This window comes from Varanus komodoensis, unplaced genomic scaffold, assembly GCF_004798865.1.
Source record: "Varanus komodoensis strain SLA01 unplaced genomic scaffold, ASM479886v1 scaffold10, whole genome shotgun sequence".
NCBI lineage: Eukaryota > Metazoa > Chordata > Lepidosauria > Squamata > Varanidae > Varanus > Varanus komodoensis.
Window position 1 is genome coordinate 23,671,453 of NW_025335269.1, and position 27,940 is coordinate 23,699,392.

Sequence of the window (27,940 nt, forward strand, 5' to 3'; positions counted from 1 at the left end):
GCGCTCGCGCTCTCTGTGTGTACGTACAAGTGAAGATGGCGGCGGCGCTAGGAGGACGAGCGGGCTCCTTCGGTTCCTCTTCCTCGCCTGGGCTGGGCTCGGGCTACGGGGCTGCCGGCTTCCACGCTGCAAATGGCGGCGGCGCGGACACGCGAGCGGGGGGCGACGAGGACGACGGGCAGAACCTCTGGTAATTGAGACCCCCTCCCCGGGGGCTCCTCTGGGGGACCGTTAGGACGCGGCAGCCCCTCCCCATCCCCGCGGCGGGCCAGGTGCTCTTCTCCCCCGCCCTGCTTCGTCGGGTGTCTCCCCGAGCACCCTATCGCGGTGTGTGTGCCGGGGGGGGGGGGAGCGCCGGTGAATGGCCCCCTACGCCATGTTGCGGGTCTCCTCACCCCTCCTCCTCCTCTTCCTCGCCCGGGGTGGTATCATCCCCTTTCGCGGCAGCTCTCGCTTTCTCTCCCTGCTCTTCCCGCCCAGTCCTTCCACCTTGGCCATCGTCCTGCTGCAACTCCTCGTGGCATGTCAGGAGCGTGTCACTTTCCCCACAGACCTTTCGCTTTCCTCATCGGCTTCCTTGTTGTTGTTTTAATTTTATTTTCCAATTTGGCGGCAGGTCCTGTATCCTCAGCGAGGTGTCCACTCGTTCCCGATCTAAACTGCCTTCGGGGAAGAACGTCGTTCTGCTGGGTGAGTGGTCCCTCTCGCTCTGCTCATCCTTCCTGTTGGTTTGTCTCCCCCTTTTTTCAACATTTTATATAATAATATGAGGGTTGGAGCGCTTTTCGATGTGCCTGTATTTAGGGTGGAGGGAATGCTTGCATGGGACCACGTGTTTGTAGGTTGTGCAGAAGGGAGGGGTAACTGCAGCGGTTCATTAAGCGCACCATACCCTCCCCGCATTATGCAGAATCTGACGCCGAGTCTCTTGTGCTGAATGAAAATGCACTATTAGCGCCGTGTTTAATTATCCCTTATTTTGTACTGTTTTAGTGAACAACACTTGTACAGTGCTTCAGAGCTAGCTTCCAGTATCCATTCAGTGGTTTCTGCTATTTGTTGACTGGCTGGCATAAGCTCAGCCTGCATGCATAAGGCCTGTCGACAGCATTGTTGTCACATTTTGTGTCAGCGGCAGCTTGCCTGTCTGATGATGGCTTATATTACGCCTTGATGTCTCCACCCATTAGATATGGTCAGCTGCTCCTTCAGATGTGTATGCATGTTTGTTATTAGCAGAAGTGTTCTCTCACTGGAGTGTTTGGCAGAAGCTGAGATTTGAGTGTATTAGGGTACATTTACAACAGCAGGTCTGTGCTTCGGGTACAGTCAACATCATATACTGAGTGCTTGTCTCTGATTAATGTCTGCATTTTGTCATTTGATAAATTAGTGCAATGCAGAAATCTAAACAAAAAAGCCTTATGTTACTGACAATGCATGAACAGACCCAGTGTCCCCATCCAGCTTGTTCTGTAAGTTAGGATGTCTACTTATGAATAAATCCATTAATGGGTAGGCACTTTAGTTGGCTATGTCAAGTACCCTCTGGCTCAGTTAATTTCACTAAGGGTTGAAGATAGAGATGCTTTGGGATATCCTCCTTTTGAGGTGAACTTCATATTATATTTCTATTCTACCTTATTTCCTTCCAAGGACATTGACTAGAACATTGCATGTGAGAATGACCAAACACCCTTGGTATTCCCTCTCCCCATTTCATAATGAGTTATTTGTGAATAAGAAACCTAGCTTGTTGCTGGATATAGCAAGCTGGGTAACTATACTGTCTGTGCTGTTATATGCAAATAACAGAACAGCAAAATGTAAGGAGGAGGATTTTTTCTGCCTGTGCTGGCGATAAGTTTTGGAAGAAGAACAGATGCATATATCATTTTCTTAAGAAATGCTGGGTAAATTGGGATGAAAACTCAAAGTTCTGCAAAAGAGAGATTAAATTAAAGGCTCAAACAAAGTAGATAGAGCTAAAACCAGATAGTGTTTTATGGCCTGAGGCTGCTAATTGTCTAACCAGTTACCTGGGAGTAAATCCTGTTCAGTTTAGTGGGACTTAAAATGACTAGTCTACTGGCTACAAGTGGATCGCTTGTGGGAAAGGCGGGGGGTTGTCAGTTATGTACTGTGAGTTATTGATTTTTTAATTCATTAAAAACAATGAGAATTTCCTTGGTTATTTAGGTCTAAGAGCCATCACTTTGTTACCAGCCAGGTATTTCTTGAAAACTTGCAAACAGGGCAGATGGGAAATTGCCCCAGCATCTGCATGGAGGTTGTATTTTTAGCTATTATAGCTTGCAAGTTTGTGAATGGACTTATGTTGCTAAGAATTTAACTTTTAAAAAACATTAGATTTTAAAAATTGAGCCTTTCTACAAGAGGTTTGTTTGTTTATATCTGATCGCTGTAGCAACCTGTTCTGTAATGTGTTTGGTGCCCTGGGATGTCTATAAGAAGTGGTGGTAGATCACTGCGGAAGAAATCTTAATTGGATCCAGACGATTTTAACTACTTTAGGCTGATGGCAAATGCTTATTTTCTGAGCAAGGACATTGAGTAGGTGGTTGCCAACCAGCTCCTGATGTTCTTGGATAAGACCAATTATCTGTTTTAATTTCAGTTGGAGTTCAGGTCACATTTTGATACCAGAACAACTAGGTCACCTTGTATGATGATTTCTGTCAGGAGAGAAAGGGCAAGTGTGACTTTAATGTTTACTCTCTTAGTGGCTTTCATTACCATTGAGCATGGTGTCCTCCTGGGCAGCTATCTGAGCTGCGAGTGTATATTCGGGGGAGGGGGGTACTGTGTTGTAGTGGTCTCTTTCGTACATGAATGGATGGCTTCAAAAGATGGTACTTGTCAGGGATATGTTTTGGTTCCCATGTTTTTTCACAAGTAATCAACATCATTATGTGGGGGCAGCTGGAGTTCTGAAGTGTATTGTCATCATGTCACTGAGATGGCTTTATTTCTTTCCATCATGATCAAATCAGACTGTGCATGTGTTAGACTGGTGCCTGGCTAGATGAGGATTATTAAACCTAAACTTAGTCCAGACAGTATTGAGATGCTCTTAGTGGGTGGTTTCCCAGATGGAGGGTGTTTGTTCCCAATTGGATTACTGTTCTCCTACAAGGCTTGGGAGTTCTCTTGGAGTTATCATTGTTACTTCAGGGTCAAGGTGGCCATAGTGGCATGGAGTACATTCTGTCAGCTTCTGGTGGTGGTCCACTATGCCTCCATCTGGACAATAATAACTTGGCTTCTGTATTTTATGCTATGGTCTTTTCCAAGTTAGAGAACTGCAGTGTGCTTTATGAGGGACTGCCCTTGAAGACAATTGGAAAGCTATAGCCTGTGCAAAATTTGGCCATCAAATTGATGCCAGGACCAGAAGCTCTGAGCATATAATATTGATTCTGACTTGCTTGGACTGACTATGTGTTTTCAAATCCATTTGAGGGTTCCTGTCTTGGTCTATAAAGCCTTGCATAGTTCAGGACTGCAATACTGAATGGAGCACCTGTATTAGCCTACCTGTACACTATGATCAGCACTTGAGTCCCTCCTTCGTAGTTCAAAGAATGGCAGCAATTGAGGTGGCCTTCTCACTGCTTGTCCCCAATCAAGAAATGCCTACATTCAGAACCACCTGATGCCAGTGCTGTTATATTTTCTGTACCAGTTTATGACTTTGCTTCCAGGCATTTGATGGCATATAATGGGGCTTTTTGATGTGAGTTTTTTTTTTATTATGTCCTGGTATTTCATTCCTATTGGTTCAGTAGTTTCAAATAGCTTTAAATGTCTGCATGTTAAAATACTTCTATTATGTTTTATTATGCTGTGTGTTAGGGTTCTGTTATTTGTAAACCATCTTGAGAGCTTTGGTTATTAGTTGGTATAGAAATGGAATAAATGAATGAAACAAATGTAATTGATAGTCATTCATGTCTAATGGGTAATGAGATATTGAATGCAGATTTGGAATGGATGTAAATGCCATGGTTTCCTTTTCCCTTCTGCATTGGGAACAGTTCTACCCCACCAATTTCAAACTGTTTTCTTCCAGATGTTTTGGATGACAACTCCCAGCATTCCTAGCTATTGGCCGTGCTAGCTGGAACTGATGGGAATTGATGTCCAGACACCTGAAGGGTACTAGATTGGGGAAGGCTGCTCTAGTTTGTGAAATCTTATGGCACAAATTTTTGGTCTTGTATATTGGTATGGGTTTTGAATAATTTCCCAGTTTGAGGTCTGAGACTGTGCTCCAGCTTCAGAGTGGGGAAATCAAAGAATTGACTCCACCACCTCCCCAGCATGGAAAGAGCAATGCTGGCTACTTCTCTGAGACTGGGAAGTCAACTTTTAAATGGGGAGAAAGGGGTGTTTCTGTGGGTGAGAAGGAGCTATCTTTAGTCCTTTCCTGCTGCATTCCCTTCCCCTACAAAGACCTTTGTTAGATGGACTAAAAACCCTGCCTAGCAAAGCATGATAGTGGGAAATTGCCTCTGTCACTCCCACTATATCACAAGGGTTGATCATAAGCTGCTGATCTCTGGGGCTTATCATTAGAGGGCACAAGCTGTAGTATTGAACCTTTAATTATGAATCACTGGTCTGATAATTCTAAGTTCCTGAAAGGTGAACATAAATATATTACATCAGTTTTAAGAGCTTATATGTGTAGGCTTTTTGTGTTATATTCAGATTTTATGTTTAGCCAGGTTATTTTTAATGGATATCTCTGAACAAGGCCCAGTTCAGAGCTCAGTCCAATTGAAATGATTGTCATACTTTAATTTTGTAGGAACTATAGGGGCTATAAGATTGTTCAAAATAACTAAACATTTATTTCTTTGTCCCCTTTTTATCTGTTCCTTTCTCATAGTGATATTTATGTGTTTTAACTATTGCAGTGTTTTGATTAAAAAGCCGTCTGAACATTTAAAAAAGAAATCCAAATATCTGTTTTAATATAAAACTTATATTTTTTTCTAAACAATTAAATATGATTTAGTCTTTGTAATGGCTTAGCTAGCATAGTGACCCCCTTAACAGCTTTATTTACAAACACTTAGATTGTGCCTGTAGGATACATTCCATTGAAGGTTGGCAAGCATGCCTGGTGATGGGCCAGTTGTTTCAGGCTGCTTTTGTTGTATTTATTCTACACTGAAAGTAGAGAAAGATTTTTTTGTAGTTGTGGATAAAAACTTTCCATATTGTATTGTTTTTAGATTATGTTTATGGTATTTATTTTTGTTTGTACTGAGCTGCTTATAGTTTATTGCTTACAGGGTTTTTGTCAGTTATGAATTCTATTATCGTGTAAACTACTTTGAGAAAGCTTTTTGCAGTGAGTAGTGATGCATAAATTTCATAATAATAACAACAATTCTAAAATAGTTATTTGCCATGTGTTTTGTGTTTTCTTTTAATAAGTTGCTGCTTTATTTCTAATGGCGCAGGTTTTGAAATGTTTGCATTACTGTCTTGGTTTAAGTTAATCTGCCATGTAAGAGCTATGTCCTAAAAATAGCAGCTTATAAAAAAGCATATAAGAGAGGGATCCTGTGCCCCCTAGACACCATCTGGGGTCCATATGATACTTCAGATACCCAAATCTGAGGTTAGAAACAGAGCTTTGACCTCAGAGCTGGGAATTGATGCTCCAGTCACTCTTTCCTCCCTTGCAGCTGGTGCAATCCATAGGATCATGCTCTAAATACATTTGGAATGTTGGGGAGAGACTCCCAGAAAATGTTGCTTCAGTAGCTTATACATTTCAGTTACTTATGTGAATTGTTGCCAACTGTTGCCAGTTGTTGAGTTGTTTCTGGCTGAGATCCAGAAAAGTGTGTGTGTGTGTGTGTGTGTGTGTGTGTGTGTGTGTGTGCTGTTTTTCCCCCCATGGCAGTCACATGAAATACAGCTCTGGGGAGTTCCCTCTAATCTCTGGGGAATGGTCCTTAGTAAGCATCAGAAAAATTCCCACATACATCTGAAATTCCACACATGGTGCTTTTGATCCCAGCTCTTAAGGGAAGCCCTTGGAAAAACTTTTATTGAAAAAATGAACAAAATATATTGATTGCTCTTTGAAATCACTGTCTAGATCAAAGTTTGGCAACTTGGTCCCACTCAAGTATTTTGGACTATGTTGAACTATGCAGCGCAATCCTGTGGTCATAGGATTTTTTTGGGAGAGCCAAAATGGTCTGACAGTGGAGATGGGATTCCATGCTTAGGTTATCTTCGATATCCAAAATGGAAAGGATGGTACTGGTTGCTTCTTTAAAGTTGCAAAACGATCTCAGAGAAGGGTTTAGCGGGCAGGGATAGGAGAGCAGTGCTGTCAAGGCACAATGTATCCTGGTAGCACCTCAGCCTCCTTCCCTGCCTCTCCAAAATGTCATGGTTGGAAAGCCACAATCAATTTTCTAGCTATTTTTCTGAGCAGGTGTAGTACAGCAGCAATTTCTGTCCCACAGTCCTGCCCTGTATAGGATACTCTTTATCTTTTGGGTTCAGAGAATTACAGACATCCCCATAGGGATGTGCCTTTACTGTATTTTTAATCTGACCAATATCTAAACTTCTCTGGGCAGTGTACAATGCATTAAAAACAAAAAATGCAAAATTAAAACAAGGAATAAATCCAATATAGAATAAAAACAAGATAAAACTAGCAGCAAAAAAAATTATTACAATATATAAAACCAAATTTAAAAAAGCAGCAGAATAAGCACCCCCCCACACACACATACAACACTAATTCTTAATATTTGGGAAGATGATGGTCCTGAGCCAGGAATTACATTCCCACCAAACTCAGCCAACATTTCAATACTCAGAATTCATGAGAGTTGTATAAAACTTCTTCAGTTTAGATACTCTATTCACATAAGTAACCTTCCGGAAGTTATTTGTAAAATCAGAATATGAGCAGTTTTGTGAATCCCTAGCCAAAGCATACTTTAAAATGTTTACCATTACTAAATATTCTGGTAGGCCGAAACATTTCTTCACAGGACTTTTTCCCTTCACAGTTCTTATAAACAGCAACCAGCCAATCTAGTTTTCGTATGCCACTCAATATTACTTCTCCTTCAGTTTAAACATTGCAAGAAGGTAATTAATAGCCTTTTCTGTGGTGAGGTTTGTCTCATTAGTTTGAAGGTTGTCTCACTGCAGTCTAAGGCCAAATGAGACATGGATTTCATCTACATGTAGTTTCTCCCTCAGTGTTCTGATTTTTAAAAGTGCTGTTGTGGGGGGTGGTAGGAAAGTTGGGAGGGTGAGGGGGGTGGCATAACCTTTCCCCCCATACTCTGCATTGCACTCTTCCAAACCATTTATGGGAAGGAGGGTGCAATAACGGTAAAACAACCAGTGTGGGCAAATGAAAAGGTTAAAATGCTCCTACACCTTTTCCGTGCTACACATTGCCGATTGTGACCTGTACAGCAGCTTTTTTAATGCAGGAAAATGGAGAAACTATGTACAGCCAATTATATTTAAATTTGATCCTTACATTGGGTTCTGTTTAAATAACTTGATGGCTTCTGAGGAGTAATAGCAACTTGTACTTTTCAGTAAGTGATTTGTCCTTTAACTACCTTTCTATAATAGGAGTATGCCTATAGCTTGTTGAAGCAGTCATTGTAGGTAGCTGTGATTGTTGCTCACCAGCTTTGCTCTGGAGTGTGAATAACATTATGATTATACTACCACTGATCCTTTTTTGTGCATACATAGTTATTTCATTTCCTGTAGTAATCATTTTGAAGTGATATTTTAATGTATATTTAAGGTACAATTGCTTTTTCTGGTCTCTGCTTATAGCATGCTTTATTCTGAATGATAGGGATTGGTACAACAAACCCATTGACCTGGTTTGCAGGATCACCATGTCTTAAGCAAACTATGGGGCCTGTTGAAGCTGCAGTACATGCTGGACACCATTTGCTTATTTACCCATGCGTGTGTAGCTTGTCATGTTTTCCAAACCCTGGAGGCATGGCTTGTTGGAAGGAGGAGCAATCTTCAAATAACCCTAAGAAGGTCCTTTCTGCTTTGGAGCTCTTCAAACAGTGTGGCTTGTTGGATTCCACTTTAGCTCTCCTGTGGTTCATAATTCTTGAAAGTGTGATCTTTTGAGGAAAAAGCAAAGAGGAGGGTGCATGCTCTGTAATAATAAGAATATGTACCTGTCAGCACTGTAGCTCCAAGACCATGAAACCTAGCCAGCTGAAACATGGCTTACTATGTTTCTAGCATTCTTCACCCAGTGACTGTTTTATTTTTAAAACAACATTTAATTTTAGTCAGTTTTCTGAAGCCTGCGGTACTGTCCTCTGTCACAAGGTGGTACACAGTGCTGACCAATGGATAAAGCTCATAGTTTAAAGCCAGGAGAAAGTAATCTGAAGGACAGGTTTCAGTGGACACCACCACCCCAGCCCTGCACAATACAGGAGGCTTAAGGGGCTGTAGGGGTAACAGCTGGTATAGTTTCACTGCAACAGGGTTGGCACAACGTCTAAAACTCCAACAGCTCTGTAACTTTGCTTCAAGGGTTACTGTCAAACTAAGGGCTATTCCAAACCATGCAAAGTCAGGTCTGTTCACTAATAAGAAATATGGTTATGTGAAAAAAGATATGTTTTTGTGGATGCTAGCTCTGTATAATGGATGGAAGTGTAGAAAAAATAACTGTTCAGAAGAGTAAAGGCATATACAGTGGAAAACTGAGCAACATTTAAAACTATATCAGTTTCTATAAGCCTATAATGAATAACAGTCTAAGAGACTGCTTTGTGCCCTCCCAACTGCAGAGGACAAGCAATAATTGTATTTTAAAGTGAAAGATTTCCCAGAGGTGTTAAAATGTGTTTGTTTCTATTGTTAAACTATGGCCAGTGAACTTGCTATGCTTTTAGTAGAACATATTTCTCTCTGCTAGTATTGCAGCTCTAAGGATATTTCTGCTAAACTGAAACATAAATGGCAATAGAACTGAAAATATTTCTTATAAAAAGGAACCCTTTTATTTTTCTGTAAACTGTTCTGGGAGCCCTATATAGCTGTTGATGGTATATAAAAGCAAAAAACAAACAAAGGTGATACTGTAAAAAGATATTGGCATGTGTTCTATCATCAAGACTCAAATATGTTCTAATTCAACATGGAAGTTTAAGTCTTGAACTATATCAGCCTTCCCCAACCCAATTCCCTCCAAATGGGTTGGACTACAACTCCCAGCATCCGTCACACAGCTGAAGGTTGTAGTTCCAATGCATCTGGGCAGCATAAGAAAGACTGAACTACATGTTTCACAGCTACTTCATGTACTGGAACTCTGGAGAAACAGCAAGGAGGGGGCTTTACTTTACTTTCCCTGCTCTTTTTTTACCTTTAAAATGTATTAGATACTGTATGACATAAAGCTTGGCTTATATGGAATTAATTTTTCATGGCATGAGATCTTGTACATCTTTACTTATGTGTATTGGAGGAAGAGTTGATTTTTTTTTTTTGCTTTGTTTGTTTTGAGTGTGCATACATCATACTACATTGTATATTAATCTGTGCTACAGAGCCAGAGCTCTGCAGCTACTTGCTAAAAATAATTCACAAATTGAGATAAATATTATGAGAATATACTATAAATGTGGCATTAATGTAGCTCACTTTTTAAACATTTCTAGGGGAAGATGGAGCAGGTAAAACTAGTTTAATCGGAAAACTTCAAGGAATTGAAGAATACAAGAAAGGAAGAGGGATGGAATATTTGTACTTAAGTGTACATGATGAAGACAGAGATGGTAAGTACCAGTTTGAAACAAAAATTAATTTTGAAAGTCTGGCTGAAAAAATGATTAAACTATGTAGGTGCTTGTGCACATTTCTGAGGCCAGTTAATTTTTTGAAGGATGGTGAACTACTGACAATTGCTTCAAAATGTCGCTTGGCTATCACTGGAGAAGCTGCTACTGTTGTACTGTTGGTGGGTGTGATTGTGAAGATCACCCTATTTTACTTCTAGTCTTTTGTTAATCTTTCCCTTCTCCTTCGTCCACATCTTTTAAAGGCTTTACTTCCTTTTCTCTACTGTTTTCTTTATAATATGATCTAGCTAGGGTAGGTGAGATACTGTAGATGCCACGTAATTCTGAAAATGTTGAATACGGCCAAATATTTTCCCAGTCAGTACAATGGCTTTTCCTGACTAGCATCAAATTTATCCCACCAGATATCTTACTGGTTTACATTACTTCCATTAAGTGAAGATAAAGAGAACATTAGAAAAATAAAGTTATTCATTCCAGCTGTTTAAAATTTCTCAGTCTATTTATTGTGAATACAGTTTCAGAGATCTTTACAAATATTATTCTGATACTGCTGTTCCATTGGCAATTTTAAACTGCCTTAATTTTAAATCTGACAAGAATATCAGACGAGTATTCAAAGATAATCATTCCAGTTAAGCTATGCTATCACAGATTTCATCCTTCAAATGTTTTTTGGTCATCTTGGTGTCATTAACCATATAGACAATACCACTAGTACAAAACCATGCATGTCTTAATGTTTCTAAATTCTAACTAGCTCAGAATTATGTTAAACCACAATAGAATTTTGAAGTACCTTTTTATACTGCTTTGAAATGCTAGTATGTTTGTGGATATAGTATTTCAGTACTTGGACTATGTTGATGCAACTAGATAAATATAGAAGACTGGTTGGAATCCAGCTAACTTCACCAACAGAAAACTTATCCTAATGGAATAGGGAGTGGCATGTTTTTTCAATTATTCCCCCTCTTTCCTGTAGCCCTTTGTGTAACTAAATCTTTAGAGGGTCCTATAACCTTCTAGAGTGGGGGGAGTGTTGGAGGAATAGAAGTAACAGAAGTAACAGAGCAATTGCCCTGGTTCCCATGCAATGACAGAAACTTTCCATTGATATTCTGTTGGTGGGAGGGGATGCTTTGATTCCATCATTTATTCTTTATCTTTCATAAAAACAGTTATGACATATTAAGTATCTAAATTCAGTGTCAGAAAGAGTTTGGGTCTAAAACTGTTATAAATCACATTAGTAGCATTTGTATAAATACTAGCAGTGATAACAGGGTATTCTGCATGTCAACTGAATCTTATTTTCTGTTTTTCTCATAGATCAGACAAGATGTAATGTATGGATATTGGATGGTGACCTCTATCATAAAGGTCTACTTAAGTTTGCAATGGAGGCCATCTCTTTAAAGGACACTTTGGTTATGTTGGTGGTAGATATGTCTAAGCCATGGACTGCTTTAGACTCTTTACAGAAATGGGCAAGTGTTGTAAGGGAGCATATTGATAAATTAAAAATTCCTCCTGAAGAAATGAAAGAAATGGAACAAAAGAGTGAGTATTTTGAAAGTGCCATGATAGTTGGGGTAGTGGGAAAGCTATTTTTTTGTTTGTATAAATGAATTGGAAATGCTGTATAGTTAAGCGGTATCATCACTTATAATGGACAAAGCAACAATAACCCATACAAATGGCTCTTTAATGACAGTATGTATGCCAGTTGATTATCTATATTTGTGTATACCCTTAAGCTTTATAAAAGATCTCTAAAGGCCTTTCATTGATTAAGTTTTCTTTATAATATAGCTAAAGTACATAGTGTACAAAGTGCTTCAGCTATATTATAAAGAAGCTTTATCTCAACCATTTGTCTTGAACTATAATTTAGTTGAGAGATAGCTATATAATTTGTCTGGAACTATTCTTAAACTTATAATAATATAGATTGTCTCGAGAACTAAGATTGCAAATGTGATAATATCAAGCGTGGCTTTATTTTCACAATTTGTCTTGAGAATTGCCTGATTTAGCACATGTGATGAGCTAGTTTGCATGATATGACAACCCACCATGGTTTATTATTATAGGTGGGTTGTTGTGTCATGAAATCAGGGACTGTTTTACTATTTTTTCAAACACGGCTTCCTGTGATGCCTATAAGCTTTTTTACCCATGGTGGCTTGTCATATTATTCTGGATAGCATGGCCCATGAGACACAACAGCCAGTGAGCCTCTTAGCAAGAGCAGCAAAAAACCTTTGTTTCACTATCCAAGTGACTGCCAGGTGATTGCAGTTGCCAGCTGCACCTGAAGTACCCAACTGGCATTTGGGAATGGTTGACAGAGTGCCCCCTCTCCCTGTTGTGATTGTTAGCAGATTTTGTCTGGTGATCACAGCTTGTTCCTTTGCACTTGTTCCTCCCTCCACTTTTTAAATTTTTTTGGAGATTGTGAAAATCAGATGACCTTGCAGCTGCAATTTTCTTAATGGGCAGGCACAAACTGCCTCTCCAAAGTAACCTTATGGAGGTTTTCTGTGTCTGCCCAGTATTTTATTTTATTTTATTTTATTTTGGTACCCATGAATGGGCACAGTAAACTTATTTGTTAAAAGTGCCCCTCTTGCACAAACAGCGTTTGCATTCTGAAGCAGAACAGGGCAAGTTCCAGTCTCAGTTGGGGCAATGTAACAGAAGGGTGCCCACTGCACCCTTTCTGCGAACCCATTTTGAGATTGAGGAAAGGTCATACTGTTCCCTGTTATCTATTTAAAGGGAAATAGAGTTGGATGGTTCAGTGCCCTTTCACTTCCAAAAGGTAGGGAGAGCAGTTTGACCTTTCCTCAATCCCAAGCTGAGAAATGGACAGAGGGAAAAAGTCTGCCTTGTGGTGTACAAAGGGAGAAAACAGAAAAACAGAAGGATCTTGCTGGGAAGAGGGTGGTGTCTGTTAAAAACAGCTCCTTCTTAACAAATATTGCTTAGGACTCTGCTTCCACTGAATGCTTTACCTTTCACAACTCAGTCATTAAAAGCAAGGCAGGAGGAAGGGATTTCTAGCCTTATCTGGGACAATACTTAGAGTTGTGCATGCTCAAGAGGTGACAGACATCCCTCTGCATATTTTCTTGGCTAAGGATGGAACTTGCCCTGGTTGCAATTCAGGAAATGAACTCTGTTTGCACAATAGTGACAGCTCAGAGGGGGGGAAATGCATCTATTTGCAGCTGCAAACAAGCTAATAAAAATAATGAGCAAACACAGGCAGTCTCTCCAAGATGCCACAGGTCACTTTGAAGGGGCAGCTAATGCCTATCTCTTCAGGCAATAACAATAGCTGAATCTGCAGCTGGTTTTTGCCATCTTGAAGAGGAAATTTAAAGGGACAGCTGCAATGAGCCAAAATCAGCTCCTAATTTTTGCTGGTAGAGAGAGGAGACTCATCTTTCTCCATAGTATTTCCCAGGATGCTGCTTGGAGAAACAAAGGGAAGGGACGGATCAGGGTCCCCATAATTAGCCTGATCATCCATTGGGCTCATTGAGGGTGCTTTGCAAAACAACCAACCACCTTGGCTTATTGCCAGGATGGGAATATGTTCTGTGAATTCAGTCAGTCATTTATTCTGGAACAAAGTTTTAAGTCTGCTGCAAAAGTGCTATCTTATATGGAGTTCAGTGATGATACATAGAATTAATTTAAATCTTTTACATTAGATTTATATGTTTTCTTGGTTATTGACTTATAAAATGCTGAAAGTGGCTTGTTTTTCCCCCTATATATCCTCCAAAGACAACAAAGGGGTTCAGTAAGCTCTAAATGGCTATAAGCAAATATTATTAAGGCACACTTCTCCTGGCACTGAGGCTCAAATGCATGTACAGAGACACTGGGAGCTTCTTTATTTACATCTGGATGGTTTCACACATAAACTTCTGACTCTAAGGTGAATAGAGAAGCCCTTCTCATACAGAAGTTCCATTTGCAGTTCAATATTAAAGCAGTATGTAAACCTTATCTAAAAAATGACATACCCTGTTTTTCATTGGTTTTGTGGTATTCATGTTTTATAACTTTTTAAAGGTAGAGTATCATCTAGTAACAGTATATCTCTGTGTGATTTGCAATACAGTGGCAAAGGTTTCTTTTAATTTCCAGGAAGAGGGGATTTTTTATTATTATTGCAGTAACTGGCCTTGTGCAAACTGCTAATATCTCAGCCTCAGCATTCCTCACCTTTAAAATAGAAAGATTAAGTGATTACCTTTGAGTCAAGTTCTGTGTACAGTATTGCTGGCCAGTCTTTAGAATTTTACGTTAAAATCCCTGGTTATAGAAGCATAGATCTTAATTTTATACTAGCATGTGGCAGTCTTCCTAGTCTGTGACTGCAATATATAACTGGCTTTATCCTCCCCCCTCTCCACCTCCAGTATAATATATTGTAGCAGGCTTTTCCCCCAAACTACTTTTTTTTGTTCCTGGTTCTGGTTGGTGGACCAGAATTCTAGTAAAAAACACTGTGGATCCCAAAAGCCTGAAGGCTGCCCATCTTGTTGTAAAGGACAATGGGCAGATAACAGCTGAAAAAACATACTGTAGGTATAGGAGGGATGTTGTGAAGTGGGACTTTTACCTTGGAATCTAGGAAATTTTCTATCTAGGAAATCAAAACCATGTTCAAAAATGATTTCAAAATTATAGTAAACAAAAATGTAGCTATTTTGAAGTAATATTTGTTTCTCATGAAGTTCAAAATATCTTGTTGGTGAGAACAATGATGAACAATAAGTTGTGGGTAGTAGGAAATATGATAAGCTGAAGAATAAGAAAATTGGGTAGAAGATCCCAGCCTTTTATTTAGGAAGCGTCATGTCACTAACCCTTTGCTTTTTGAGCCTTCAAATGGTAATGTGAAGACCTTATTCAGAGTGCAGTAAGAAACCTCCTAAAAGCAAACAGAAATTGTTTATTTGTTAAATTCAGTGCACCTTGTGTTCATTTTCCTTTATATCTTAGACCACTGGAGTGTGCCTTGCATAAGGCAGAGTTGCATGCAAGCAAGCAGAACAAGGAGTCTTAGAAAGGGATATCATGTGTTTAAAGTAATTTTTCAAGGATGCATTGAGGAATTCCTTAATGTTGAGCACATATACACAGATTAGAGCCACAAAACTGTTTCTTTTAATTCTTCTCCCTGCTTGGTTTTATTTTAAAGCAGATTGCTCTCAGGAGAAGATAAACTGACTAGAGAAATGGTGGGGAGGAGGGAGTTCCTTACCTGCCATCTTCCTGCTCCATATTTCTGAAATGACTTTAAAAATAAATGTTTGTGTTCAAATGTGTCTTGGCACATTATTGTCCAGTTTGCTCAACGTGACTGCTGACAGTGGCTTGATAATGTGTGCCAACCACCATTATGAACATGCAAACCAGTCAGCATTTGCCATAGCTTGTCATGATGTGCAAATCTGACTAATAGGAGTTAGTTGAGAGTAACCCTCTCATAATCCTAAAGCATACTGTGTATAATATGGGGGCTGCTTAACTTTCAAATAACCCCTGCTTAGGTCTGAATGACAAAACAAGCCATGGTGACTCCTGACTGGAGCTTGCAATGCAAAATTATGAATACGCATTTGCTAACATGGCACAGGGATTAAATCCATGGTGGGCTGTCGTGTCGTCAATCAGGTCAAGGTGTACTTAGTACACTTGTATAGTTAGTGAATTCCTTGGAATTACTATATGGGTTTTAAAAGTGTATATTCTGTGTGCATATTTCATAAACCTGTTGGCAAAAAAGTACCTTTTAATTTTAACAAGAGAAGATGTCTTGTCCATCCTACAAGAAAGCTCTTACGTTTGTGAAGCAGAATTACTGTTCTAGTCTTATATCAACAGCTTAAACAACAAAACAATTTTCCTGCAAAATTCTCCTAAAGGAGCACTGAATTTATTTATTGGGGGCACATCAGCAGCTTCATGAAAAAGATTAAACTCTGACATAGAAATCAGCTTTCAAGAGAATATCATACTAAGGTATAAGGCAGTATTTGTTGAAACATTATCCATGTAAATGAAATAGCCTCGTACAGTGAAACCGTCTGCATTTGAGAGAACCCTAATTCTGTACAGTTTAAACAAAGAACAAACAAACAAGTTGTCCTCTTAGTTAAAAAAAATCTGATTTGAGCTTCCCTTTATAGCTCTGTACCTATTTTATTCATTAACTAGAGCAATCTTCCCCAAACTGGTACTTTACAGATATTTTGGGATGCACTTCTCAGCATACTTGGCTATTGGCCATGTTGTCTGAGAATGAAGAACTTGAAGTCTAAAACATCTGGAGAGCTCAGACAAGATGGTCTAGTCTGTGGTGTTTTTCTCTCTGTTGTGCCACAGTTTATGTGTATAGTATCCCTCCAGGTGCTTGCAAATCTGTATTTGTTTTTCGTTTTCAGTTGTTACCATTGTTCTTAGGGAAGGACTATGCTTTTCAATCCTGTTATCTGCTGCTTTTTGATCCCTGTTGATGGGATACTTTGTGTACTTAGAACAAACACATTGATATACAATTGGCAAAACTGAAGAACATGTCATATCTTTGTTATACTTCCAAACTCAGAAACAAAATAACAGCCCCTTAAAAGACCTGATCCAATTTTTCTTGATATTTCAGTGGTAAGAGACTTCCAGGAATACACAGAACCAGGGGAAGATTTTCCAGCTTCTCCACAGAGGAGAAATACTTCATTACAAGAAGAAAAAGATGACAGTGTCATTTTACCACTGGGTGCAGATACACTAACATGTAACTTAGGCATTCCTGTAGTAGTAGTTTGTACAAAGGTTTGTTTCATATTTCATATTATTTTGCATATTTTAAGGACTGGAATCAGGTTGAAGTTAAAATAAATGGAAGATATTTGTATTAAAAGAAATAGGTCTGAAGACAGTATATTGGATTGCCAGCAGAATTAGCATTTTTTACCTGTTTAACTATAAATATTTCATCTTTTTTGAATAGTTGAACGACATTGCTTTTTACTTCAGTTGTTGAAATTAATAGTCTGAATTCTATAAAGATGTATATACTTTTAATTTTAATAAGTATATACTTATTAAAACATTTAAAAAGTGTATACTATACTTTGTAGTTATAAAAATGTGTACAACTCATTTCTTAATATTGTCCAGATGTGCTAACATGTTTTGAAAAACAGCAATATCTGCTTGTTTGAATTTGAGACATGAGTGGTATACTTTAAAATACTTAATTAGCTTGGTAATATATTGCAAAGGTGGGTTACATGTGACTACCTCATGTTGTATAACTCCCAACAGCACTAGCTAGGATATGCATCCCAGTATATTGCAACAGGATAATGAAAGTGTTGTAGGACCCAGTTAAAAATCAGCACCAAGCCTAGGAAGTGAGATACTGAAATGGTGGTGTAAAGTGACCTTGTATCCTTTGCTCAGAAATAGCAAAGGATATTGCATGGATCATGGAGGTCTCTTGGAGATAATATATTTGAATCTTGGATTGCAGAGGGAGTTTCTTGAATGGATTCAGTATCTAAATAAGGTTCCTAAATTCAATGAGATCTTGAGTAGTTCCTTTCATGCAAATGAAGTTGATTGCTTTTGGATCATTAGATGTACCACTGACTCCACATCCTCTTCTGTTTTGAGGCTACAAATGTTGGATTTGAGAGGAAAAGAATTACTGTACCCTACATTGCTTTTGTGCTGGAAGTGGAATGGTCAAGATGCTAGCCATTTTGGGTTCAATTAACAGCTCTTCTACTTTGTAACACCACAAGAACAGTTATTGTGGCTGGAATGCCATACACTAAAGAGTAATATCACAACTTGGCCATCTGTTAGTAAACAAAAATGCAACCACTGTTTTTATGACAATACATACTTGTGAACCTAAAATTACTATTACCTTACACTTATAATTAAGAGGTGTGCATTAGCAATTACTAATTCCATGTGCAGATCATGTCCTTGTGAAAGCAGTTCTTATAAAAAAATCAAATAACAACATAGGGAGCTGTTATATATCTCTGATAGCACTGATGCCTCTAGAGATGTATGTCAGTGCTGTGCTGCTCAAATCTTATCCATGTATTTGAATATAAGTCCACTTCCTGGGAAATTAGTCTTTAGTAAATGGGTTAAGAGCCTACAAATACAAGTCTGTTTTTAACATTTGTATTTTCAGTTGGAATATACTTGCAGAGCAAAATAAGCAACAAGGGATCTAAATTACTGAATAAGCATTCTGCTGTTTTGTTTGCTTTATTTTATCACATGTGATCTCCATATCAGGGAAATTTGATAACTTTTCTAGGCAATAATTTGCTTTCAAGCTCATTAGATTGTATTATAACTTAGATTTATCTGTATACTTTGTGTACAAATTTGTTTGTTTTCCTGTATTGCTTAAAAAAATAAAAGGTAAGCACTTAATGGGCCAGGATCCCAAGACCCATACAACTAGTTTTGTGTGTCCAAGAAGGCTTTGTGCTTGGGTTTCTTAAGTCATCATTCCAAGCTGTGTGGAAAACTGCAGGGTCTTTGAAAAGCAATTTCTGATGTGGCACCAGAGCAAGGGTATACATGGGTCTGTTGTTAAAAAGCAGAAAAGCAAACAAAAAGACAAATCTCACTGAAGCCTTTGAACTTTAGTTCAAGTCTTTAGTCGCTTGCCATTTAAAATCAATCCATCCTGGAGAAAATTTTATAGTATTTATGGCTCTTTAACAGATATCACAGGTTCTGTATATTGAGTAGAATGATGAAATGTGAGGATTTTTCTTTTGCTTACTGGATGTAAGTCCTTTAAACTTTGTCTTGAAACTTATTTTAGACTAGTCCAAAATTATAAGTGGTTCAAGATCCAGGTCTAGCAGTTATCAAAAAAGAAGTAGACCTCCTGTTAAGAAATGCCAGCAATCCCTTTTATTGGTTTTAGAACAGGTTTTGATTTGGGATACCCTCTACTTGGCTCTCAGTCCATAAGTACTACTAAATAGGGTATGTTTGAATGACATGGTTAGTTGACTCTGATTTTAAGAATTTTTGTGCTGAAAAACCACACTGTTAAATTTAAAGATTGTATAAAATATTTGTATACTCTGTTTCTAGAAGTGCAAGGACACACTGCTGCAACTGTATTTAAAATAACCTTTTTAAACTTTGCAGTGTGACGCCATTGGTCTGCTGGAAAAAGAACACGATTACAGAGATGAGCACTTCGACTTCATTCAATCACACATTCGACATTTCTGTTTACAGTGTATCCTTTAAAATGTGGGCTTATCATTAATATTCAGCCTGTGTTCAGATAATTTGTAAGCCATATGACTTGTTAGATAGCATTTATCAAGTTTCTCCATGTGCTTAGACTTTCATGTGAAATCTGCTGGCAATACTGTCTTCATTTCAATGATTTGTACCTTGGTTTGGTTATATCTTTGAACAGGGAAACCATGGATTACCAGCATAAGAAGAAGCCAAGATGTTAACTCTCAGTTTGAAACTGGTTTAATATCCTGGATTTTTCCAACTCTGGTTACCATAGTGTCTCAGTTCAGGCAAAATGGGAAAGTGGTTAATTAAAGACTTGTTTTAATTGTTCATGCTGTGAAGGGAAGAGCAAATTGGCAGGCAAAAGACTCATTCATATCTCAATTTATTAATCACAGTTGACTAAACCAGGACATGATGAAAGTAATCAGAATAAACAGAGCACAACATATTTGGTAGCACATTTATATGCAAAATTAAAGGCTTGTTTGAATGATCTCTAAGGGCTTGACCTTTCCAAGCAGTCTTTTTTCTTTTTTCTTCAAACAGCAAGCCATCTCAATAATTGCTTTTGAAAGTTATCTTATTCAAAAGTGGTGTGCCATGTGTTATGAAGAGCAGATGTTGGAGAAATACAAGACAACCAGCATGAAACTAGTTGTACCATCCTTTAGATTGTGGCTGTGATACACAATTCTCATTTTAATATTAAAATCTAACCTGATGCAGTCTACCTTCAAAGGCTCTCCTTCAGTCATTAGCATTCTCATTAGGACTGAAACTACATGATGATTACAGTATTAAGCACAGCTATATTTACTATTGATATCCTGTCCTTTTATTGTAGGACAGCCAATATGGGTCAGGAAATGTCATTTGATCTGTGATATAACTGGGAAGCTCAGTAATACCTAGTTCTTTGGGCGCTGTTATTTCTGATGCTTTATCATTTCCATGCAGGAAAAACTGTACTCCAAATAGGATGAACTTGTATATTCATGTTTCACCAGCTGTGCATATAGTAATAAGTCCCTGAATACTTTCACCTTCATGGAAATGAGTTTTGCATAGGAAAACCATAATATGAATTAGTTGCAACCCTAATTTGTCTCAACAAAGGATGTTTTGTAAAATAGGAAATTACAATGCTATTTGCTTTCCCATAACAAACCTTTTGCCAACATTTGGTACTTACTGTTTGTCTTTTGAAACAGTGGCTGTTCCCCCATAAGGACAAATGGGGTTATATCTCCCACATACACAAAAGGATGAAAATTAACCAATTAAAGATTTTTGTGTGCCCTAGACTAGCCTCATCCTGATTTTCTTTCAGTTAACTAGACCTCTTGTGACTAAGGTGCTAGTCTCAAACTGGCTTTTTGGTTAGGCTTCTCTCATGCTGGCAGGAAACCAGGGGCATGGAAGGAGGGAGCAGACTCCATGTTTGAGGTTGTATGAATGATTTCCTTCCAAGGTCACGTTTCTATGATTACGCCAGGATAGAAGTAATAGATTGAAAGGGGTTTGTGCTTTCTTTAGGAGAGAACTATCATTCTTTAGAAGAGAACTATCAAATTGCCAGGCCAATAAACATTTTTGCATTTTCTTTAACAAGTAATTCAGATGGTGCAGCACTTATTTACACTTCAGTAAAGGAAAATAAGAATATTGATTTAGTATATAAGTATATTGTCCAGAAATTATATGGATTCCCCTTCAACATACCTGCTGTTGTTGTGGAAAAAGATGCAGTATTTATGTAAGTTATTTAGAAATTAGTTTGTCTTATATATTAAAAATGCACTGTATTCCTAATATCTAACAGGAATGTTCCTGTTAAGGATTTCCTCTAGCCATTGGAAAAGGAGCCTTGTAGTAATATTCTGGCTCATGTGAAGGTAGAGGAAAAATAACTTCCAGTTTCATTTCACATCCTACTAAAATGTAACCCTGCCATATTATATAGTACTAAACGTCATTTATAAAATTACCGAAACTTTAGCATTTTATTGTTATATATTGGATTGTGAGGGGAGATGTTTCTGTAGAACAATCCAACCTTTCTTATGTAGTACAGGGACTTAATTTTTTAACATGGTGTGTGTTGCCCTTGGACTTGAAAATTCTTGTTATGGCTTAAACAGTAGAAGTATTTTGTACAGGATACATAAGGGAGCCAAACCTTGAGTGAGTGAATTTGAAAATATGTCTTCAGTCCTGCAGGATGGGACAATGAAAAGAAGATCGGAATTTTACATGAAAACTTCCAGACTTTAAAAGTGGGTGACAATTTTGAAGATATTATTACAAAGCCACCTGTCAGAAAGGTAACTACCTACTGAATGAGCTCACATGACACAGCAACCCATTCTGTATATATGCTACTGAATATGGCTTGTTTTAGAATAACCCATAGTGTACTTGACAGATGATTTGACTTAACTGTTGTTTGTTTCCCCCCCCCAACACCTTCCCCCATATCTTCCAGCTAGTATCCCAAACATCCTCAAGACAGACTTCATATTGCCTTTTCTCCTCTGCTCTGATCATGACCCCTTTTCTTTGTCATTTTTTTTGTGTATGTTTTTTTCTGGAGGCTAGTGACAGCTGCTCCACTGATGCTCAAATAGCACTTTGGAGCAAATGTCACTTGCTTGTTAACCTCCTAACATTTGGTGGGGTGGGGTGGCAGACATGTGTGCAGTTCCGTTCCAAGTTTTAAAAATGTGATCTTGTGCAGCTATCATAATTTGGAATACTCAGAATGTTACATCACTTAAGAAGCATTACCACTGTATCAAGCATTGCCAGATTATTTGTATCGGCATTGTACATATTAATGGAAGTACTGCAGTGGTAATGCTTTTAAGGGCTGCAGCCAATAATTTGAAATTAGGCTTAGCAGTACAGTATTTAGGCAGCCAGTGCAGGGGTAATAAATACAGGTTAATGTGCTTTCTGCAGCCAACCCCAATAAATACTTGGGCTGCTGTATTATTTACTAGCTGCAGCCTCTGAAACTGCCTTCAAGAATACCCATATGTAGAGAGCATTACAACAGTTGATGAATATTCTGACAAAAAAAAAAAAAAAATTGTAGCTGTTCTTTGCATTGACTTTGATGAGGTCTTAATCCCCATATCGGTGTTTGTCATCAGCGTGTTCTAGTTGAATTTATTGTGTTAAAAACAAACATTTTAGTCAGAGGCCTATACAGACAAGTTGCCAGAAAAATTGGGCAGGAGGTGCTGTTGCACTCATTTCCAGCTTCTGGGATCTCAAGGGCAAGTTGGATGGCCACTGTCTGAACAGAATACTGGACTAGGTAGACTGTTGGCCTGATCCTGTAACATTCTGTCTATGTTCTTGCATTTTTAATGTATTCTTTCTTTCTTTCTTGCAGTTTGTACATGAGAAAGAGATAGTAGCAGAAGATGACCAAGTATTTTTAATGAAGCAACAAGTATGTGTACTCTACCTATGCGTTTAAATTATATTTGTATTTGAATTTATTGCCAACTTTTTATACAAAACATGTTGATTTTATTTTGTAGTCTCTGTTAGCAAAACAGCCACCTACTGCAGCTGGAAGACCAGTGGTGAGTAGATACTCATAATTTAGCAGTATATATGTGTAGCTGAACTCAATGGAACTTAGTTCTGAGTAGATGTATATAGGGTTGCACTGTAAAGATTTTGTTTTATATGTTTGTAGAAAAATGCCCCAAAACATAAATTTTGAAAAATGTATTCATATCTAGATTTTTCAGGCAACTTTCTGGGGCCATGAAATAAAGAAGTCAGTCAGCTTTTTGAATGTGCATTCCAGAGCTTTGCCAGCTTCTGTATGAGAACGCGGTTGATGGAGGGTAGGGATAGAAGTTATCAGAAGTTAATTATAGAGTATCCTCTTATAAAGTTTCCTAATAGGAATTATCAAACATTTTTCTGATCTAGGATGAGGTTCTTAAAACTTAAAAGTAGCCAATAATTAGGTTCAGTGTACCTTGCTGCTTCGTGTGTCCAAAACACCACAACTGACATTCACATTCATAGTTCTTATGACAGTAGCATAACTTCCACAGCTGTTGAAGTGGGATTTTTATGACAATGCAATGTCAGTTTTCTATCTCTTTTAAAGTATTTCCATAAATGCTTTTAACTGTATCATCTGTTACGAGTTACTTTCTCATCCAAATTTGCGAAGACTTTTTGTAACAAGTATTTGATGTAACTTGTTTGATGATTATCATTACCTTTGAGAGGAACATTTAGTCCTAGAGGCTCAATGGGCTTGAGTACTTCAGCATATTCTCAAATTTTCAATATAGGATACCTCACCAAGAGTCCCTGGAGGATCCCCTCGGACACCAAACAGATCAGTAACCTCCAATGTTACCAGTGTTACACCCATTCCTGCTGGATCCAAAAAAATTGATCCCAGTATGAAAGGTAAAATATTGAGAGTAAATAGTCTTACCACCTTTTCTAAATATTGGGTTCTGGATCCAGACTTAGTCATATTTAGAGTAAATCAATTAAAATTATTGGGCATAAGTTACCAATTTCAGTGAGTTACATTTAAGAATTGGAATCCAAACATTATATTTCAGCAGTAAACATGCTTTGTTCTACCTTTCTCTAAAATATTATTATATGAATGATTGATAGCTACTTGCATTTTAAATAAAGGGAAGCAACTATTCATGTTTCAGTCAGGTGAAAACTGCTATAGCTTTGGTGTGTTTGAATCTCTCTTTCAAGCAAGGAAATGTTATTTTAGATAGGATGACATAAAATTCTAGTTCATTATATGCCCTTTCTATAATCCCTCAAAAGAAATTGTGGCAGCAGTTTAATCACTATCTAGATAATGCAGTCATCAACGGGGCCATGTAGTATCAAAATGTTCTGGTGGTTAAGCAGTAATTCTGTTTGGTTGCTGGGTTTTAACTATCAGCTTCTGTAATAGTAACTTACAGTTAGCTTTGAATTTTAAAATCATAATGTGTATGATTGGAAGCATGTATTTCTGTTTCAAGATTTTAAATTGAACTAATTCTTATCAGTGCATTTGGGAATTCTTTTAAATACTTTTTCTAGCTGGTGCTACAAGCGAAGGAGTTCTGGCTAACTTTTTCAATAGCTTGCTGAGTAAGAAAACTGGCTCACCTGGTGGACCTGGCGGTGTTGGTAGTCCTGGAGGAGTAGGAGGCACTGGGAGTAGTGGCAGCAGCAGCTTACCAGCATCTACAAAAAAATCAGGTAAGAACAGGGTACAGACAGTTAGGGTTTGGATAAAAAGGATTCTTAAATAAAGTAGAGCTTCAAACTAATGAAGTTTTTGCTTTTTTAGGAGGTAAGAAAATGAGTCTTAAATATTAAAGTTTAGTTATTGTTGTCTTTGCTAATTATATTATCATAGAATCTTACCATTTGAGAGGGATTCCAGGCTTCAACTTATACATTTTTGTGCACAGTGGCAGTATGTGTAATGCATCCTGCAGCAGGGAAGCATCTCTAAACATGAGAAAAGATTACTGTGGTCACCACCATTCAACAGTTTCAGTTAACTATATGTTCAGGGGTAGAGGTGTGCTGAGAAGATCTGGGTTCAGTTTTGCCTTTTTCATCACAAGTGATAAATCTGTCAAAATTCTTGGGGATGTGTCCTCCTTAATCAGGGAGGATCACTGTGTGACCAGTGCTGTGTGCCAGATGCAGAGCTTCGCTGTTGCATTCCCCCATCCTTCACAAAACGCACTACACAGTAATCCTTTTTCATATACAGGGACCGGTCTTTATGAGATCTGTGTACAGACAGCCCTTGTTAGGTCAGGGGCTAGTCAGTTATCACCTGTGGCATAAGACTTGAGCTGAGGAGCCCACAAAGTTTTACTGGCTTGTTAGCCAGTCATAAATTGTGGCACCACTGAACCCTCGCCTCTTCAAGGCTTCTGTGCCTTCCAGAGAACTTTGGGATCAGTGAGGAAATCTCTGTACCACAAAGGTTTTGGAAATAGCAAAAGGCAATGTGAGCCTCATTTTGCTTTTGCCTGCTCCAAGTGGTCATACAGTGTAGGAAAACCTCTTGAAAATAATATGGCAAAGAGACATGCACAAGGTACAGGACTGGCAGCTGAACCTCCACTAATTGCAATGTTCCGAAACATAAGTAACAGTAAGAGTTACATTGATGGATTAATCTGAATTTTTGGTGTGCCTTCTGTCATCTTTATTGACTGTAGTATCAATATGGAAAACGGCCTCTCACAACATTCTTTGATGGGCTTTGCTTTGCACTGCAGTATCATAGATACATTAGTCTCATTACTGTCCCCTCTGTGTTGAAGGCAATGAAGTTGCAAGCCTTTGAGTGCAGAAGCTGCAGCAAACAATGAAAGCTGTGAATATGTATCAGACCACTGCATACCATTGCTCAGCTCAAATTCCAGGTTACATTACAGTTCCCCACCCCACAGCATGTGGGAACATATGAAACCACCTGTGCATGGGCAGTTCATATTTAGTATAGATACATTTGTGCATCCATGGAGGTTGGATATGGGAGATAATTCTTCCAAAAGAGCCCTTTTGCTAGTACTGTAGATTGCTTTGCTTACAGACTGGTCAGTAGGAAAACTTTCTTGTCAAACTTGTCCTAAGACAATCAAGCTAATACTAATCAGTACTGCAAAACATTATAATATCAAGTTGTAATTAAAGGTTTAGCTATGTATTATTTCAGTAAATTGTGATTGCTAAGGCAATGACTGAATTCACACAACAGGACAGCACAGTGTAAGGAGCTAGCCATGACAGATTGTTCTGTCATCTAGGAGTCCAATTCTATTGTGGTTGATGCAATCAGCTACACAATCTTTTAGCAAGTATGACAAAAAGCCTGCATTGCTTTTTGTGATCTTGCCAGGGACTGCCCTTCCAGCAGTAAATGGAGGGGAAATTTGTGGACCTGCTATAACAGAGCAAGTACTTCAGGTGCGCAAATTTTGTCTCCATTTACTTTGCAGCTGTTAAATTCGCATATATTTTCCTGGGCAAAAGAATGTCCCAATGTTCCCAACAATTTTCCCAACTGCAATAACTGGAGCAGTAAGTGTTTTAAAAAGTAGCCACAAAAAGTATGGATGGGAATTAATAGCTTCCCTTTCTGGACACACTGGAGAGTTGGAAAATGTTGGACTAAGGACTGTCAGTTCAAAACAGAAAAGTATGGGAAATCACTGTGCCAAGAGAAAAATACTGTGTGTACCCACTTTTGTCACCCTTATTCCATTGGTTCCCCCACCCTATTTTTGGTGCTTCTGAGCTGTATTCACCAGGGTTCTCCCTCCTTTTATTTCTCCCCTGGCTTTTTGCAATTGTATACAAGATAGCTAGAGGCAACTTGGTCTTGTCAATTTTTCTTGTATGTTAGCTACTCCACTTGATAACTTTGACAGCTGAAACACACAAGGAAATTGAGTAGAAAAGACTTACACCTGATACTTGTAAAGGGGGCCTTGTGAAAAATTGGCAACCTGGGGGTGGGGGAATGTATGACCTACAGTTGCACTTTTTGAGTCTCCCAAAATAAAAATGCAACAAAAAGGAATAGTGAAGTAGAACTGGGGAGAGTAGACAACATGGGTTCTGCTATGGACACCGGGATATGTGTCTGAAGACTAAAGAGGGAGAAAACCCACAGCAAGCCTGATCTTCTGTCAGGTGTGCTATGTGGTGTTCAGTAAACATATAAGTGGTATAGCTTATTCACAGAGGATAGCTTAGCATAACATGCAAACCCACCAATACTGCAGAGTAATACAGCCAGAAGAAGCCATTTAGACTTTATGTAAGGGGTTACTATAGTGGGGCCACATTCAATCAACTATGTTCTTAGTCCTCTGAAAGAACGGTGGTACCTCAAATGATACACGTTGGAACTGCACCTTAGTATTGCTGTTTGAAATATTTAGTAATGACTGGGTGTTGAGTTCTGTAACAAAAACACTTGGCCTGCTCTACTTATGGGAAAAGTTACACTTAACATGCTACATTTTGTATCCTCCTTTATTTATACAGGCCAAAAACCTGTCTTAACAGATGTTCAAGCTGAATTGGACAGAATGTCACGAAAGCCAGATTTAGTCTCTCCAACAACACCTACATCCCCCACAGAAGGTGAAGCATCTTGAAGACACCAAATATAGCCATTTATTTGGTTTTTTTGGATAATTTAAACTTGCCTCTGCCTCTTCCTTCAGTGACTGGAACTAGGGAGCTGAAACACTTTTTCAGAGAAGGACAAACAGTTGATGTCTTTTGTGTTGCCCAACTTTGTAAAAGGGAACTGTAAAGATGGAAAACTATCACATACTCTAAGACTCCTGTTCACAGTGCAATGTGGCATTAAGAAGTATCTAATTCTTGGATTTTGTTTAAAAGCCTGTCATACTGTAAAATTGAATGTGTCCACAATCATTTGTAATGCAAAAGGCTGCTTGAAGAGTTGAAAAGGTGATATGCAACATGGGCACTTAATTTATATTGATCTCCCAACCTTTTTAGTTTAATGCAATTTTACAAATTAACCTCAAGGGAGAGAATTTACTAGTTTTTGTTGGAAAGAGACTGATCAACTGTTGTTCTTTTGTGCACCATCAATAAACTAACTACAATAAAATTGAATACTTCATTTGGAATATGAGTTGAGATGTCACTGATCT

General features: G+C 38.3%; 1 protein-coding gene and 1 long non-coding RNA gene across 2 annotated transcripts; one reads left to right on the forward strand and one right to left on the reverse strand.

Annotated features, from left to right (window-relative positions):
- Positions 1 to 27,921, forward strand: DYNC1LI1 (dynein cytoplasmic 1 light intermediate chain 1). Its single transcript, XM_044417342.1, has 13 exons — positions 1 to 190; positions 617 to 690; positions 9,738 to 9,854; positions 11,211 to 11,441; positions 16,570 to 16,739; positions 19,107 to 19,200; positions 20,835 to 20,970; positions 21,427 to 21,538; positions 22,615 to 22,674; positions 22,766 to 22,810; positions 23,543 to 23,663; positions 24,315 to 24,476; positions 27,297 to 27,921. Exons 1-13 carry the CDS (start codon positions 36 to 38, stop codon positions 27,407 to 27,409), a joined length of 1,590 nt encoding a protein of 529 aa, XP_044273277.1. The 5' UTR covers positions 1 to 35; the 3' UTR covers positions 27,410 to 27,921.
- LOC123016776 lies at positions 7,807 to 24,457 on the reverse strand. Its single transcript, XR_006413474.1, has 2 exons — positions 24,384 to 24,457; positions 7,807 to 8,215 (listed from the first exon to the last, which is right to left on the reverse strand). It is a non-coding gene; the product is annotated as an uncharacterized LOC123016776 (long non-coding RNA).
- Positions 27,922 to 27,940: the final 19 nt, after the last annotated feature.

What these genes read in the sequence shown, in the direction of transcription:
- DYNC1LI1 (XM_044417342.1), top strand. Translation starts at nt 36, where the DNA reads ATGGCGGCGGCGCTAGGAGGACGAGCGGGCTCCTTCGGTTCCTCTTCC. An exon ending in GACGACGGGCAGAACCTCTG is followed by an intron (nt 191 to 616) that starts GTAATTGAGACC and finishes ATTTGGCGGCAG; the next exon opens with GTCCTGTATCCTCAGCGAGG. An exon ending in ACATGATGAAGACAGAGATG is followed by an intron (nt 9,855 to 11,210) that starts GTAAGTACCAGT and finishes TTTTTCTCATAG; the next exon opens with ATCAGACAAGATGTAATGTA.